Source organism: Myxocyprinus asiaticus, chromosome 5, assembly GCF_019703515.2.
Source record: "Myxocyprinus asiaticus isolate MX2 ecotype Aquarium Trade chromosome 5, UBuf_Myxa_2, whole genome shotgun sequence".
Taxonomy (NCBI): Eukaryota; Metazoa; Chordata; class Actinopteri; order Cypriniformes; family Catostomidae; genus Myxocyprinus; species Myxocyprinus asiaticus.
This window is the reverse complement of record NC_059348.1, coordinates 15021980-15039980: the sequence shown is the minus strand read 5'-3', so window position 1 is coordinate 15039980 and position 18001 is coordinate 15021980. Positions and strand designations below refer to the sequence as shown.

Here is an 18001-nt window from a genome sequence, read left to right as displayed (position 1 = left end):
CACATGATACGTTCTTGCGTTCAAATACTTTTTAAAAATAATTTTATTTTCAGTCTTACAAATGGTTGAATATCAGCCGACATATCAGTCTGTCACTAGTTTATAGATGAACAGGCAGCACAAAATAAGTAAGGAGCCTTTCACACATGACGCAGTCTTGCGTTCAAATACTTTTTTTAAATAACTTTTTTTCATTGCTCAAAATAGTCAAATATCAGATTATATATCGTCCTCTCACTAGTTTATAGCTAGCTACCTGAATAATAATGTCTGGTTAAGTTAAACGTCATGGTTACTTGTGTAACCTCCATTCCCTGATGGAGGGAACGAGACGTTGTGTCGATGTAGTGACACTAGGGGTCACTCTTGGGAGCCCGAGACACCTCTGGTCTTTGATAAAAGGCCAATGAAAATTGGCGAGTGGTATTTGCATGCCACTCCCCCGGACATATGGGTATAAAAGGAGCTGGAATGCAACCACTCATTCAGGTTTTATGCTGAGGAGCCGATATAAGGTCCGGCCATTTCAGCAGGTAGTTCAGCGTTGTGGCAGGAGGGACACAACATCTCGTTCCCTCCATCAGGGAACGGAGGTTACACAAGTAACCATGACGTTCCCTATCTGTCACTCACTCGACATTGTGTCGATGTAGTGACACTAGGGGTCCCTATACGAAACGCCACAATTGGCTGAACTGTGTTACGTGAACTGGCGGTGTGTGGTGGGCAGACTACTGTGTGCCTCATAGCCAGCACACCAGGTCGACACGTAACCTCCCCCAACATAGTTATAAGTGTCGAACGGCCCTTTGGGGACAAGTTGACTACCCAAGAGATAGAGACAGGCTTAACCCAGTCGTGGCCTCTTTTCCCCTTCTCTTTTTTTTCACTCCCTAAAAAAGAAGGGGGATTATCCGACTGGGCCGCCAGGTCTAGTCGGGGGTGTCCCTCCCAAGGGGAAGACACCACGGAGACCACACCTCACCCAAAGAGAGGGGGGATATTTAAGTGGAAGAATACGTCACATGGTCTTTCCAACCATGTGGAGAGTCTTCAAGGTAGACCCTACCCAACGGGAGAGGAGTTACTACGAGCATGGAGACTGGGGCAGAGGGGCTCTGCCCAAGGAAGACGCAGTTTGCCAACAGGGAAACGAATTAGCGGAAGATATACATCGCATGGTGTTAGCCTTACAGGGAACCGCCACATGCGGAGCACCTACCCCAGAACAGGACTCTTAGTTAGCACGTGCACTGGGCCGGCAGCGAGTCTCTCCGAAAACTCGACTGCCACAGGGCTCAGAGGAAGTCAACCAGGGAACAAAGCTTGTGAACACTACTGGGAATTAATGGCGCACGTCTTCAGCTCAAAAGGAGGTGGAAGGCGCTATGTGCAAGCGATACACCCGGCCGGCTATCCCGGGCTTATCCACTTGTATTGCATGCCACTACCTGGGATGAAACCGGTTCCACCCGGAGGTTGTAGAACCTTGCAAAGTTGTTGGGTGTTGCCCAGCCTGCTGCTCTGCAAATGTCTGTTACAGAGGCACCCCTGGCCATGGCCCAGGAAGCCGCTACACCCCTGGTAGAATGGGTTCGTAGCCCTACCGGGGGCGGCATGTCCCGGGCGTGATAGGCCATAGTTACGGCGTCAATGAGTCAGTGGGCGATCCTCTGCTTGGAGACAGCGCTTCCTTTCCACTGTGCACCAAAGCAGACAAAGAGCTGCTCAGAGATCCTAAAGCTCTGCGTGCGATCCAAATAGATGCGTAAAGCGCGCACCGGACACAGCAATGACAGGGCTGGGTCTGCCTCCTCCTGGGGCAGCGCTTGCAGGTTCACCACCTGGTCCCTAAAAGGGGTGGTGGGAGCCTTGGGCACATAGCCCGGTCGGGGTCTCAGGATCACGTGAGAGTAACCTGGACCAAACTCCAGCTGACGGAGAATGCTTGCAGGTCTCCTACCCTCTTGATGGAAGTGAGCGCTGTCAGGAGGGCAGTCTTCAAGGAGAGTGCCTTAAGCTTGGCTGACTGCAAAGGCTCAAAGGGGGCTCCCTGTAGACCCTGAAGAACTACAGAGAGGTCCCATGAAGGAACGAGGCACGGTCTGGAGGGATTCAGCCTCCTGGCGCCTCTTAGGAACCTGATGATCAGGTCGTGCTTCCCTAAGGACTTACCGTCGACTGCGTCGTGTTGTGCTGCTATGGCGGCAACGAACACCTTCAAGGTGGAAGGGGACAGCCTCCCTTCCAAGCTCTCCTGCAGGAAGGAAAGCACTGATCCGACTGCACATCTCTGGGGGTCTTCCCACCGGGAAGAACACCATTTAGCGAACAGACGCCACTTAAAAGCATACAGGCGCCTCGTAGAGGGGGTCCTAGCCTGAGTGATCGTGTCTACCACCGCTTAGGTCTTCCGCGTCCCGTCCAGGGGCCAGACATGGAGATTCTAGAGGTCTGGTCGTGGGTGCCAGAGGGTGTCGATGCAGTCACCGCAGGGGGACGCCCTTGGCGACGAGCAGACGGGGTGTGGGAACTTGAGCCACGTCGGGGCAGGATGTGCCGGATCGCCTCCGTCTGCTGCTTCACCGCCGAGAACTGCTGGGCAAAGTCTTCGACGCTGTCACCGAATAGGCCAGCCTGGGAAATGGGGGCAGCAAGAAACCGTGTCTTGTCGGCCTCACCCATCTCGACCAGGTTGAGCCAAAGGTGGCACTCCTGGACCACTAGTGTGGCCATTGTCCGCCCGAGAGTCCGTGCCGTGACCTTCGTCACTCGGAGAGCGAGGTCGGTCGCCGAGCACAGTTCCTGCATCAAATCTGGGGTGGAACTACCCTCGTGCAGTTCTTTCAACGCTTTGGCTTGGTGGACCTGCAGGAGAACCATGGCGTGCAGGGTAGAGGTGGCTTGTCCAGCAGCGCTGTAGGCTTTAGCCGTCAGGGACGATGTGAGCCTACAGGGCTTGGACGGAAACTTAGGGCGTCCACGCCAGGTGGCAGCGCTCTGCGGGCATAAGTGCACCGCGAGCGCCTTATCCACTGGGGGAATCGCCGTATAGCCCCTGGCCGCCCCGTCATCGAGGGTAGTGAGAGCGGGGGAACTGCAGAATCGGGGCCGGGCAGTAAAAGGTGCCTCCCACGATTTCATCAGCTCCTCGTGCATTTCCGGGAAGAATGGCACTGGAGCGGGGCGTGGCTGCTTTGAGCGGCGCCACGAGCCCAGGAACCAATCATCAAGCCACGAGGGTTCAGGGGAGAGCGGAGGGTTCCACTCTAACCTGACGCTCACGGCCGCCCGGGAAAGCATGTCCGTCATTTCGGCATCAGCCTGTGACTGGGCAATCGTCCCCGAAGGGGGAAGCCCAGCTGAGGCTTCTGCGTCCGACTAGACAAGCCTGCTCTCCGATGCTGCGCTCGAGAGCTCATCATCTTCGCGGGCTCCAAACAAGAAGCCAGACTCGCCGTGAGACGAGCTGGCGAACTCATCCGGAAGCCCGACTGCAAGCCGCGACCGCAACGTTGCCATGGTCATGTTCTTGCAATGAGGACATGAACCATCCACAAACGCTGCCTCCGTGTGGGTCGCGCCCAGACACGAAAGACCATTTCGATTGCGATCATGACCATTCGAAGTTGAGAGATAACGACCGCAACCAGGAATAACACACAATCGGAAAGGCATCTTTAAAAAGACGTTCCGTGTGTGCCGCTCTTTTAGAGAAATATATACTCTTTTAGAGGAAAAAAGCTCTTTCAGAAAATATACTCTCTTGTTTTCTGCCGAAGCACCCAGGGGCGTTCTCTGCAGTGCACCAGTGCAGTGGAGGGAGAAGCCGCTGAAATGCGCCGGCAGATCCAGCAGAGGTGAATGAACAGTAGAATTCAGCTCAATGAGCATGACCGTTCGGCTCTGAAGTGAAAATCTGAATGAGTGGTTGCATACCAGCTCCTTTTATACCTGTATGTCCAGGGGAGTGGCATGCAAATACCACTCACCAATTTTCATTGGCCTTTTATCAAAGACCAGAGGTGTCTCGGGCTCCCAAGAGTGACCCCTAGTGTCACTACATCGACACAACGTCGAGTGAGTGACAGATAGGGAACTGACATTTGGAGGTAACTTTATTGCCCCACTTCATACTGAGGTTTATTACAGACACAGTAACACAAGATTGTACGTTACATATGCAGAACAGGACTGCACACTTTCAATGCATTCACCAAGTATTTGTGTACTTTGCATACGTAAATTATGTTTCTGGTCTGTATATCACTTTAATCCCTTAAGAAAAATACCAGATCAGCACTTAAGCTTCTATGGGTATATTCCCTAAAAAACACCTGTACTCGCTCCAGGAGGTCCATTGAGTTTAATCTAATTGAATTCTTCATTGTTAGTAGCCTGCTCAACAATTAGACCATTGTTTTAGCGAAAGTCATACTGGATTGCTGTTTTATGAAAAAGAATCAGGGGATGATATTCAGTTATAACCACACGTCACTCTGGTTTCCATTGTGTATTGTCCATTGTCTCTTTTCCTTGGTAGCTTCCCATCCAAAAGGAAATAGATAGCCACTCTGTCCTCAGTCACCAAACTTTGATTTACATACATTTATTTTGGCTGAGAAACAGTCATTGTGAAACGTTCCGGCTAGACGCTTTCCCCACAATTAATTTAAAATCACATTTCTTGGTCTCAGTGAAACATGAACGCCCCTATGAGACATCCCATGTGTATACACACTAACACTGACACTAATTTAAATATTTATATGGTGGAGCAGGACCAATTGCTGATAATTTAGGAGACTGCAGTGGATGAATCCCTTTTTGCCAAGTTAGCTCAGCTCTCAGGTGCCTCAGGTGTTTTCCAATGAATATTAAATGTGTTCTTCTGCAAAACTGGGAGCCGCTGGAAAACAAAATGAAATGACAGTGAATGCAGGTAGCACAGAGCATACAGACGAAATGTGATAGCACAGCACTGCAATATACAGGACAGTACTCTGTGCTAGTATACATTATTATTGCTAGGTGATATAGCTAAAACATACAGTGTATATATATATATATATATATATATATATATATATATATATATATATATATATATATATATATATATATATATACACACACATCGATATTTCTTAGCCTTTTGACAATATTGAATATGAATCTCAGTATTTATTTTTTTATTTATATTTTTTACTCTGAAATGGCTTACAAGGTTTACTTTTTCTTTTTTTTTTCAATGAGAGGAACCATAATGTCCACCAAACAGCCAATTAGATATAATGCAAAAAATAATAATAATAATTTTTTTGTTTCAACAATGTTTTCACTAAATGAACAGAAGAAACAATATTAGGTTATTTACTCATATATTTATTTATTTTTTACAACAGTACATATTAATAAACAGCAATTTTTACATACATTGTTACTAAAACGTTTATATATAATGAAAATGCCACATTGCAATCTCCATAAACATTTTTGTGTGATGACGAAAATGACTCATTAATTAAATGTTTTAAAATAGATTCATGGAGTACGGACAGTTTGTTCTCATTCAATGAGTCAAAGTCACTTACCCTTACTCCCATTTGTTAAGTTAAAATCAGAGACGCTTTTAAAAACATCTCTGTCTTAGCGCTGTCATACTCGCAAGTTACGAGACTTGTTCTGCTGAACAATATGCAGGTGCATATGATAGCTATAATTACTGTGGTACGCTAGTCATGTTTATTTAACTGTGAGGCAGGTGGCTTGTTCCTCATTTCAGTCTCGGCACTCAATATCAATAGCTTTTTTTTTCTTTTTTTTTTTTTTTTTTTTTTTTTTTGTATTCTGCTTTTGAGTTTATCCAAGGACTCAATGTCCTTCACTCCCAGTTTGCTGACATGCCTGGTTATCTTGGAAACGAGAGCAGAATTTAAGTCCTCTGTCATCATTTTCCCATTCAGCCAGGTCGATGGACAACCCTTGAGACTGGCTTCTGACCTGTGTGTGAAGCAAGGTGACTGTATCACCCTTTGTGTGCAAACTAGTCCAAGAATTGCCTCACATTGTACAACCAGCTGAGACCACGATAACCAACCAGTGACAGAACATTTTGCTGATTGTTTGATTTCTGTGGCATTGTGCCGATAGCCAGGGCCGGACTGGGGCAAAATTTCAGGCTGGGAGCAGGGGTGTAAAAAGTACTCAGAAATTATACTTAAGTGAAAGTATGGATACTGGGTGAAAATCGTACTTTATTAAAAGTATCTAACCAAAAACATATGTAAGAAAAAGTAAAAAATTATTCACATTAAGTTGTACTTAAGTATTAAAAAATGTAAAAATAACTTTTTTCTTAGCTAGAATGAAATCAAGAGAGGAGATTGTGTGAGAGAGGATGTTGTTAAATTCGACTGGTTTAAGTCGCCTTTTTACTGTCTCTGACATTTGCAACCTGGTCAAAGAATCATGTTACAATAACATAATTTTTGCAAAATGATTTTTATGTGGCCTTTTTTTACGTAACACGGCAATTTCCTGGTGGAATGAACACCAGAGGCGCTAAAACAACAAGGACTTTTATTCACTTTCGCACAAATCACGAGTAAAATGGCAGATTATCCGTTCATAAACACTTTTCACTCTGTTCCTCCCACAATGATATCTTATGACATCTAAACACTTTTATTAACTTTTACTATGTTTTTAAATTAAAAAACATTGCCAGTCACAGTGTGTGTTGCATGGGAGAAGGCACTCACAAATTGCAGTGTCAGAGCACCCAGCCCCTTGAGACATAGAGAAAGAAGCTTTTAAGGAAGTTAGTAATGTTGTTGGTTTTGTGAATTGATTTCTGAGGTTTGCTACCAAACCTTGCTGTTGAGCAGATGGATGAATTCAATAAAATACATAATTAATATTTACTCCGGTTCCATTATTTTTATTATCATTATTATTATCATTATCAGCGCTGGTTTTATAGTTATTATTATAATTAATATTTGCTGAAAACCAGCAATAATAATTCAGCAAATAGGGAGTATAAATTCATAGATATGATTTAAATATGAAGGCAAGTGTAGAAATAAATGATATGTACACATTTAATTACTAAAGCCTTTTGTTTTTAATATACTGTATACAGTATTTGCAATGTGAAAGATCATTTTTGGCTTCTTAACTGTCCTATGTGAAATAGCAGGTGTTTAGAATAAATTTTAGGACAAAAACCGTCAGTGTTTCTCACTTCATGCTCATAGTTTTGAATGAATACATCACATTCAGTTGGGCGGTCACATACGGTCTAGTCAGTGAGATTTGTGTTAAACTTTCTAGAGGTCATGGTTTATTTTTCAATTATTATTATTATTATGTTTATATTTACAATTGTAGTTATGATCTAATTTTTATTGGTTTTTTCCACCTACTCTACTGTTATAGAGTGATTTTTAAGTCTTTCTAAAAGGTGCTGGTGGAAGAAGTTGGAAAGGATAAAATGTTTGGATCTGGCATATGATTTTTTGACCATTTTGTTATTTTAATGATTTTTCGTTCAGTGTGAATTTGTAATTTGAATTTAGAAATATTTTTGGTTAAATTTTTTAGTGTTTCATTAAATATATTTCATTGTTTATAATCAAAATCGACAGATAGAAGTGAAGTGTGTGCCGATACAATCACTTTTAATACAAGCTATGATTTGTGTGTCAGTAGATGAAAATTATTAATGATACTTACATTCCGTATACTTACAGTGTATATCAGAATCCTGATGACAATAACATTTTCTACGCATATAAAAGGAATTTGTCCATATTTCTGTTATTCTAATTCATTGCATGCAGTCTATTTACACCACCCACTTTTTATGAATGTGCTGTTTTTGTATCGCTGGTGCTTGAGGGAATGGACTATATAATAGGATGCAGATGCTGCAATAATCGGAGAAGAACCTCTGAATTAAATTGCACTTGACCCAGCCCATTAGCACAAGTGATTTTGCAAAACCCATTTGCGCCTAGACTTTAGCTACATCTTCATTAATCCAGATACATTTGAAAACAGTGTTTTTGTTTTTGTAATGCTCTCTGTCCACACTGACGTTTTCAAGCATTTTCCAAAAGTTGTTCGTCCACAATGAAATGAATGAAAACGCTTAAATACACTTACCGCACATGCGAAAAATCGCCATTGCCTGTTCGGTCTGAAAAGCAATTGTTCTCGTTTTCCATCGCTGGACACCAATTCCGAGTAAACTTCCTGTTGCCTTCAAAGGAATGCAATGTGAATGTTGTACAAAGTAACATTTCTCTTTAACAATGCTATCAAAGTGAATATCAAGCACAGCAGGGCTACTATACAGGGAGCCATCTTGATTGTTTTGGTTGAATGGATCATATGACTGCGTCACATGACAATAAATATGTTATTGTTTTCAGAAATATACGTTTTCCCAGTCCACACTACAACGTGAAGACGGCATTTTCAAATTTATCCACTTGGGAGGGTGTTTTCAAAAAGCTCAGTTTTCGCTGACAAAAACGCTGTCTCAGTGTGGACGGAAGGCCAAAACGTAGCGAAAAAGATGCATTTTCAAACAAAAACATATTAGTGTGGAAGTGGACTTAGCGCATGCTTGCACAAAAATACAAAAACTTCATGGCCATGGCCATGCGCTTAGCGCTAGCACTCTGAAAATAGGGCCCTTAGTGTGTACATTGAAACCAAGGTACAGTGTGAAATTAAAAAATATTTAATTTGTTTAAAATGCAGCAATGTAGAGCACCCCAACTTAATTTGAACAAGAAATACAGGGAAGAAGTATTGTCAAGTCATTTCATGGGATCTTTTAACATTATTTTTTTAAGCAAAAGGAGCTGCTTTTACCGTCACACAATGGCTGACACTCAGATGCAGCACAAAGAGTATTGAGAACAAACAGTCCGTCCTCTGGAACCTACAAAAATATTCATTTTGTCGTTGCTTTCTTTTTGCTTGATACATCTTCGCATCATGGCTGATTAGGACAAAACTCAGATTAACATGGAATGACAACAAATGTGATTTATCACTTGTCACATTTTCCTGCTATGCCTGTGTAAGCTGTAAAATGCATTGCCATAACATGAAAAGGAAAGATGATCAAGGATTATAGGGCACACCTTATCACCACCTGTTTTGTCAACTGTGTTATGTCTGGAAGTGTGCACTGTTGAGTCTATTTAGATTACTTATTTATAAAAAACATTTGTGGAGTTCAAAGATTGTTGGGAAGTCCAGTTTTTTTTGCTCATGGTAGTTTATCTACACAATTTACCTTTGATTATTTGTGTGTTGGTTCTTTTTTCAACATGTACTTTTAACCTCTTCTTAATATCTCAAAACGCATGTAAAAACCTGTCCTGTTCCCAGAGGGTCATACAGAGTTCAGGGAGTTTCTCATTATGGACAACTGAAACATACACACTATTTCATACTGCCTCTATAAGGCTAAAGCAATGATGTTATTAGAAAGCAAATAGCTAGGTTGTGTTTATCCATTTATTGTTTAGCTCACTAAATTAAAGAACAGCTTCTCAAAAAGATCATGTATAATCGATGTGTAATTTCACATAGTTTTGCCTTTTGGTGTAAATGGCAAATAATTTGACAATGGTATCAAGGAAAGACTGTAGTATTTATGTTGTTAGAATTTTGATTACTGGCATTTGGTACTCTCTCATTAAATACCAACATCATACAATTGTTTTTTTAATTTTTTTTTTTAGAAAATGTTAAATGAAAATAGCCATGGAAGCTGGCATGGCATTAAATTACATACAACCAAACAAACAAACAAATTATTAAAATGATGGGATGTAGCCTCAAGTAAATACGTAAGTAAACTGTTATAAAATCAAGAACAAAGAAACTAATTATAAGTAATAGAACAATAAAAACAGGAAACTGTGCTTTTGAAGTATCTAGCAGCAGTATCAAGTATTGAAAAAAGCATTCAAAAGCTGAAAAACATAAGATTAATCAAATGTGATACAAAACTACAAATACAAAATTGTATTATATTACAAAGCATACAAACACGTGCATTTATTAGGCTATCATCTCCAACGACAGTCTACTGTTAGCCATTGAAAAAGCAGATTGCACTGGACGAGTGCACACTGGGCTGGTGCATGTCGCATCACAGGTAGGACAAGGCATAAGTATTGCACACAGAACGCGTCGGTGCATAGAGGTAGCAGTCCAAAACAGTGAATCTAATCACCATACAGAAAAAAGTTACATAGGAAGGTTTTTGCACATCTTCAAGGATGAACAAAGTGACATCGATGAGTTTACAGATTGTTGTATGAAGAAAAATGGTGCAACTGGGCAAACTGAATGATTGACGAAGAAAGGGTGACATTTATTAAGAATTTTTATGGTAAAACGTTACAATAAGGTTCCATTAGTTAACAACTTTAGTTAAAATGAACTAACAATTAACAATACTTTTACAGCATTTATTAATCTTAGAAAATGTTAATAAAAACATATAATAATACATCTTTAAAATCAAAATTTGTATTTGTTAACATAAGCTAATGCACCGTGAACTAACAATGAACAATTGTAATTTTATTAACTAACATTAACAAAGATTAATAAATGCTGTTAAAATATATTGTTAATTGTTTGTTCATGATACCTAATGCATTAACTAATGTTAACAAATGGAAACCTATAGTAAAGTGTTACCTTTTTTTTTATTTTTTTTATCTTTAACCTTGAATAGGCTTCATTCATGTTGTCAAATCACAAAAAGAAACTTGTTACTGAGAACGTACTTGTTACTTATTATCTTCTATCTTAGGCTAAATTCAATAATGTATGTCCCTTGACGACTGGGGTTGAATTGATTGCAATTTAATGGAAAATGGTGTGTGACGTAGCATAATTTTGAGCATCCCCCAAAGTCGGAGCTGGGCACTGTTGATAGATGGCGCCGGTTTGCTTACTTTTATAGAAACAATGGTTTCGATTTCTCATTTTAGGATGCTGTGTGTCGTCCGCCAGACATGTACCCTTAATGGCATAGGTTGTTTTTGACTGTAATTGTTCAAACTCTATTGGTTACATGCTGCTAATAAACAATGTGTGGTAAAGACAAAAAATTATAACAACATGTGTTTACATGTGCATATTGAAACGATGGCTGGCTTGACCATGGTGGATAGCATTCGAGTACCAAATTGAGTCAGTACTACCAATACTGTGGTGCAAGACTGGTATCGCTCCTTTATTCTGGTATTTATTTTTAATGTCCCTAGTTTTCAGATTGTTTATGAGAAAAATAATGCACAAGTTGAGCTACTAATACTCTGTAACCATGGAACACTGGCAATCACAGCTTAAGGTCTTTTACCCCCCCCAGTCACTCTCCTCTGGGAGCCTTCAGGGAGTTGTCATTAGTATAGTTTTTCCATGGAAGAAATGGGATGTTGTAGGATATTTCTCATGGCAGTTTTAGAAATGCGGTGAAAGAGGAGAATGTGATTGTTAGGTTGTGTAGAGCAGGAGTCTTAAACCAAGGTGCAGTCCATTTGACCTTAAGAAATGCTTGTGCTGATGAAAGCATTTCTCCATCACGCCTACAACAGTGCATGTCACCCTTCACTCCATTGGATTTTTTCCCCAGATGGGGGAAAAGCAGCTTGAAAATGGGATAATGAAGAACATTTAATTTAGCTAATTACTTCATTGACCTATATAATGAGTAGAGGACATGCCAAAATCTTATAAAGAAAGGAGGATGCTGATAGTGACCCAAATATTAACTTTGAGAAATTATTTTCAATTTTAACTTAATGCAATTGCATTTATATTTGCAACATTTACGTACAAGAATCTAATCTGTATGTCCGTCTTTCTATTTAGGCCTATGTTTGACTTGATGAACTCTCCTTTTCTAGTTATAATTCTTATTTTAATTCTAATTTTAATCTTACACATCATCATACCTTGAATAAAAGCCAGAAAATTAGACCTTCTGCTCCTTACAAAACAGTTCTGTGGAGGTATCAGATGGTAATACCATGGTATTTTGATATGTACATTTACATTTAATAATTTAGGAGACGCTTTATCCAAAGCGACTTACAAATGAGGAACATAGCAAGCAATTTGTCATACAAAGTTCAACAACATCTACAGTGTTGTATTGCCAAGCTCTCAAAGTAAAATCTACAGAACTACAGAAGTTTCTAACGCATGATTTACTGAGGTGGGGTTCGAACCCACAACCCTTGGCACTATAGCCAAGAACCTTACATACAGGGCCACTCAATGTACCATGATACAGAATGATTACTATATTCATATGCTATGGTATTTACAATCATACTCTTAGGTACTTCAAAGAAAAACATACTAAAACCATTGTTTGGTACCCTAATTTTACAATACATCAATAAACATATTAAAAGAATACCATTCAAAATGAGTGTGTATAAGTAAGTGTGTAAAAGCCTGCCTGACCCAGTGAATGATGAGAGACGCTCCTGTCCCATGATCCCCACCTGACTCTTTACTATCATCCAAAGCTCTCGTGATCTCGCTTTCTTCAACACCCTCATAAAATCAAGGCACTAGTCAGAAAATGGGTTAGAAATGGTCTATTCTGTAGTGCTGCATAGGTTATGTTCACAATGGAATACTCAACATAGTCTTATGACTACTTATAATAATTCATTCGAGATGGTGAAATCATAAGATATTGTACCGGACTTGGCTCTCTTGAAAAGTTACAACTTTTATTCCCATATGGACCGACCAATCAACAAACAGAATTTCAAATCATACAAAACAGTCATCCAATTTTAGCGAGCATCCTATCCAACACTTTATTTTAAGAAAGGAAACGTCTTTGAACAAATGTGGTTACTCTTCCATATCTATTTATGCACTACAAGTAACCAATGAATGTCAGTAACCTACAATATGCTTCCCTTGTCTCGTTTCGAAACCCGATTTTTCCAAAACCTGATGGTTACACTTTATGGTTAGGTTTAGGTTTGGAGTTTGGGTTAGGGCTTAAAATGACAGTCTAGTAGGATGGACTGTAATTTTCTGTTTTTAATCCAATTTTTTGTTAAAATATACTAACTTTTGGCAGTACGAATAAACGTGACATGAAAGAGATGTTAAAGCTTGTGACAGATACTACCTCCAGTTCATTTGTCACACTAGTAATGGATGGTCAAGTTGAGCACATTACATAGGCAGTAAGATAGCCTAAACATATAGCAAATCTATATAGTTCTATTCAAAGCCTGGTTAAGAAAGGACTACTCACTGTATGTAGCCTTTCAAAAGCATTTTTCTAGATGGTTATGCCTTGCAATTTCTATGGATCAATGAAGTATTGCCTTCCATAACCTCTGCATGTATTTTCATTCATGTGACCTTCAGTACAGTACTTGCATGAGCATTCCTGGAGCTCTTAAAATGGGTTGTCAAATGAAAATAAGCCTCCAGGATTTTGTGGCCTGTTAACAATGAACTCTCTTTCTACCATTTGGGCAACCATTAGAAAATATTTTCTTTCCCTCTTTTTCAGGTTTTGGCTCTCGAACATTTCCTCCTATTCTTTCAAAGGGACTTTCCTTGGGTTGTGGGCATTTCGTACAATAGGAGGTTTTGGACTGGAATGTGTGTGAGGTGAACGTATAAAAAGGTTTTTACGCAAACACAAACTGAACGAGCTGTCGTTGCCATGACTTGTTTGGCATTGTTTTCAGTGTTCAGTTTAACAAGGGTGGCTTGTGTTTTCGAAAAAGATACCCCTACTTGAAAAATGCTATTTGTGCTGTGGGTGGTCGCATTAAGGCGCAGTGTTTACTAATTAATACCTGAAAAGAGCCTTGGTTTCATTGAAGTTAAGAAAGCGGGACGGGGGAGTACAATACATTGCATGCCTGTTAAATAAGAACTTGATGTGGTAATGATTTTCCTTGCGGATTTGGCTTGCAGAAAATAAACTGAGAGGTTAATGGTGAGAAACAAATGAGATCTTCTGCTCGAGGGGCTTGCTTAAGCAATTCATATTTAAGGAAGTTGAAGCTGAAGCCTCTAGGCTGAGAGGAAATAGTTTGGTGGTGTATTGGAAAAAACTGCTCTTTTTAAAGAAAATACTTGCTGTATATCACTGTAAAGGAATAGTTCAACCCAAAATTGACTAAACTCTGTTTTGTGGAACACAAAAGACAAAGTGTAACAGAATAGCTGGGCACGCATTTACATATAATGAAATTTAATTGGGACAGATGTGGTCAAGCTCCAAAAAATGGCAAAAAACTAAACAAAAAACAAAACATAAAAGTAAACACCATAAAGTGGTATCAACCATCTAACGACATGTTGGAGAAAGAATCGGCGTTGGCTAGCAAATTTTTGTTTTTACTCGCCAGACTTTTGACAACATGTAAGCGTGATGCAACTGTAAACTAAAAAAGATAATAAGAAAAACAAGTAGGGGGAGTCATCATATATACATACATATATATATATATACAGTTTATATATGTATGTATATATAAGTTTATTCACGCAATATAGTATGCGAAATTGTATATTTTATTTTCATATTTCACTTTTGATCATTTTAATCACATTTTAGCTTGTGTACAAATGTACAGATTTCAAATTCTGTCAATTTATGTCATGAAATTGCATTTTTAATAATGATACAAGCTGTTGTGATTGTTTGAAATTTTATACTAATTTCTAACAAAATATGCAATTATTATGTTAAATATAATTATTAATCTAATAATTATATTATAAAATAATAATTTAAGTGCTACTATTTCAAAACTACTATGCAAAAAAATAAATAAAAAAATAAATAAAAAATCACCAATCCCTTGCATAGATGCAGCACAAGCCTATTTGTTATATTCTTTCATATTTACAGTGTTTTCTTAAGTTAAAATATTTCACAATATATGACTGTGCCTTTTAACCCTCTGGGGTCTGAGGGTGTTTTGGGCCCTGGAGAAGTTATAACACTGTATTCAGCACAAACTTGGCTACAATAATATGTGAGCAATATGTATGTACATGTTTGTATTTTTGAGAAAATAACGTTTATGCGTGGTTTTTGAAAAAACTAAAATTTTCCTAAGTCACTGAAATAAGGCCATATAACACATACTAAATATTTCTTCACAAGACTTTTGAGAACTGGATCTTGTAGCCTAGAGTTTTTGCTACAAAAATTATGTGAAAACCATCCTGATCATTCATTTATACAAAACAATATAGTCATTTAACTTTTGTAAGACACTTTTAGTGTTAGAAAGGCCATATGCGAGGAGGCATGGATGATCATGAATATTGATGTGATTCACACCTGAGGAGACAAAGACCCCTCCCCTGAGAGAGAATGAATGTGAGGAGACTTAATGATTGAATGTATTGTTTGTAGCTTATTCACAAAAATCAAATTTAAGTTAAAAGAAGTAATCTGACTATACATTTTCTTTACACAAAAACTTTAGACCTACACTACCATTTAAAAGTTTATAGATCTGTAAGATTTTTTTAATGTTTTTAAAAGAAGTCTCTTCTGCTCACCAAGACTGCATTTATTTGATCCAAAATACAGCAAAAACAGTGATATTGTGAAATATTTTTACAATTTAAAATAACATTTCTATTTGAATATATTTGTCAAATGCAATTTATTCCTGTGATCAAAGCTGAATTTTCAGCATCATTACTGCAGTCTTCAGTGTCACATGATCCTTCAGAAATCATTCTTATATGCTGATTTTCTAATATGGGCATATTTACAGCACATTTGACACATTTACACCCGAACAGATATTTGCAAGCACAAGCTTCGTTAATGATAATGAGGCAGCATAAACACTAGTTAAAATATAATCTAAACATTCATATTATTTTTATATCATATTACATATCATATTTATATCATACAGCATACAATTTAAATACCTGCTTTAGCCGAAACAACATTTAAATGTAACTAAAACTTGCCTATTAGGACATATTTCAAATTTCAATACTCTGAATACTGGCTGGCAAGTCTGGAAATAGTCCAACTAGTAAAATATGTACATGTTTATATAAAATAGCATGTCAACTAATGTAAGTAAAGACTTACTCATCCAAAATTGTATTCTCAGCTGGATCAAGTCGCTCTTCAAACGTTCATCGTCGGAGTCCCGCTCTTCTTCTGAGGAAAATGTGACCTCTTCATCACTATCCAGGAGCTTCCTCACCTGTGTAGCATGCCATCTTCCAAACACGCATGAAAGTGAATGAATGATGTTTTTTAAGGCACTGTTGGGCGTTTACCATTTGCATTGATCGTCTCAGCACATTACCGTATGAATAGCGCACTCTGCTGGTGGGTGTGATCATATTAGGGATAATTAGCTGAGCCAGGAGAAACTGTACATCGCTTTGTTTCATACAGATTACATTGCAGGAGAATATTTGTTTTAAATTTGAATTGTTTTAGTTAAAAGTAGACATTTTAAGCTTTCGTTAGACATATGTTTCATGTTTGTGTGATAAGTATTTACGGAGTTTCAGTTCATTTTTGTGACGTGTTTCAGAAAGATGCTCGCGGAGACAGAGACGGTTATAAGCGCACCTTGTTTATTTTCTTTATTTTACAGAAGCACAAGGTTTTGTTGTTATTGTAAGTGTACACAAATAAAAGTAGACCCTTTATAGTCTCTAATGATGTCTTACACTTATCTGTATGCCGAACAATGATGAAGTATTTTAAGTTGTTTCCGCTGTTATGAGGAAAATATCCAGCAAAAATTGACCCTTGAGGGTTAAATATTTATGTACACATTTATTACACTTACTACATTACTACATTTTGTAACATGTTAGTTTATATGCACTTGTGCAATTTACATTGAGTTTACGTTGATATGTATTACAAGTGCTAAATTGGTACTGTCTCTTTAAGAGAATGGCTGCTCCCAGTGCAAGTGTTTACAGCTGAGTGAGTGCAGCGCACATTAGTGGTTTTTCCCTCATCCGTGCAATGTATGATTCGAAATAATGTTTCTTTTTATCATGAAATGAAAATGGGGTCCATGGGTCTCGTCTTTGGATACAAAATACATGGAATGAAGCAAAAGGAAACTTTTACTTGTATAATCGGTTGCTTGCACAAATATTTATTGTACACGTTATCAAATTAAAATCTACAAGCTCTTGAGTTTTGAAACACTTTAACCTTCTAACAGGCATCCAACAGGCACATTAGTGTTGACGTCGTTAAATGCAATGTCAGTGCCATTTCACAACTGAACTAAGGCGATGGTGACAGCACAAACCCGACAGATCTGGACCTACTGCAGCCAAATAAGGTAAATTTCCTTCAGGTCGTGCGCTCATGAGACAAAACACACTGTAAAAGACGAGGCTGAATCCAACTTTCTAATTTAGATTTATTTAGATGTATTTATTTATTGTCATATGCACGGGATAAGAGTTACACCATGCAATGAAAATCGTACTTTGCAATTCTCACCATTCCATCGTAAAAAGTAAAAGGAGAAGGGAAATAAAGACATACACTATTTAAGAATATACATACAGGTCTACGTATACATGCATACATGTCATGAATTGCAGAGGCAGGACCCAAATGCAGAGTGAAACAAAGGGTTTTATTAATACAAAAATAAATATAAACAAAAACTACCCCGTAGGGGAAAAACAAAGTCCAGGGCGGTAAGCACACAGATGGGCTGGGCTGGAGCAAAAGGAGCAGAACACAGAACTGACAAGACGGGAGAACAAGAAACTGAAACTAGACAGGAGAGTCAGCATCCAGACACCATGCTCCGAACATGAAACACAAGACTGACCGAAGAGCGCACGGCAGGGAAACCACAACCCAAAGCTGTGCGCTCACACAGAGACAAAAAAAAACAAAAAACGAAACACAAAACAGCCACAGAAC

The 18001-nt window shown here is 38.9% G+C and overlaps 1 protein-coding gene across 3 annotated transcripts in view; it reads left to right on the top strand.

The window, feature by feature from the left end:
* The window catches only part of LOC127441660 (apoptosis regulator Bcl-2-like), a 68717-nt gene that overhangs the window by 38540 nt on the left and 12176 nt on the right, over positions 1–18001 (top strand). The window contains exons 2-3 of one of the 3 annotated variants that reach the window (XM_051699300.1): positions 13601–13701; positions 16194–16324. The exons of 1 other annotated variant lie outside the window; for it this stretch is intronic. In XM_051699300.1, the coding sequence (XP_051555260.1) occupies positions 13601–13701; positions 16194–16324 (232 nt within the window). Of the gene's footprint in view, positions 1–13600; positions 13702–16193; positions 16325–16923; positions 17403–18001 lie in introns of those variants that run through there. One more of the 3 variants, XR_007897349.1, reaches the window with a different exon arrangement.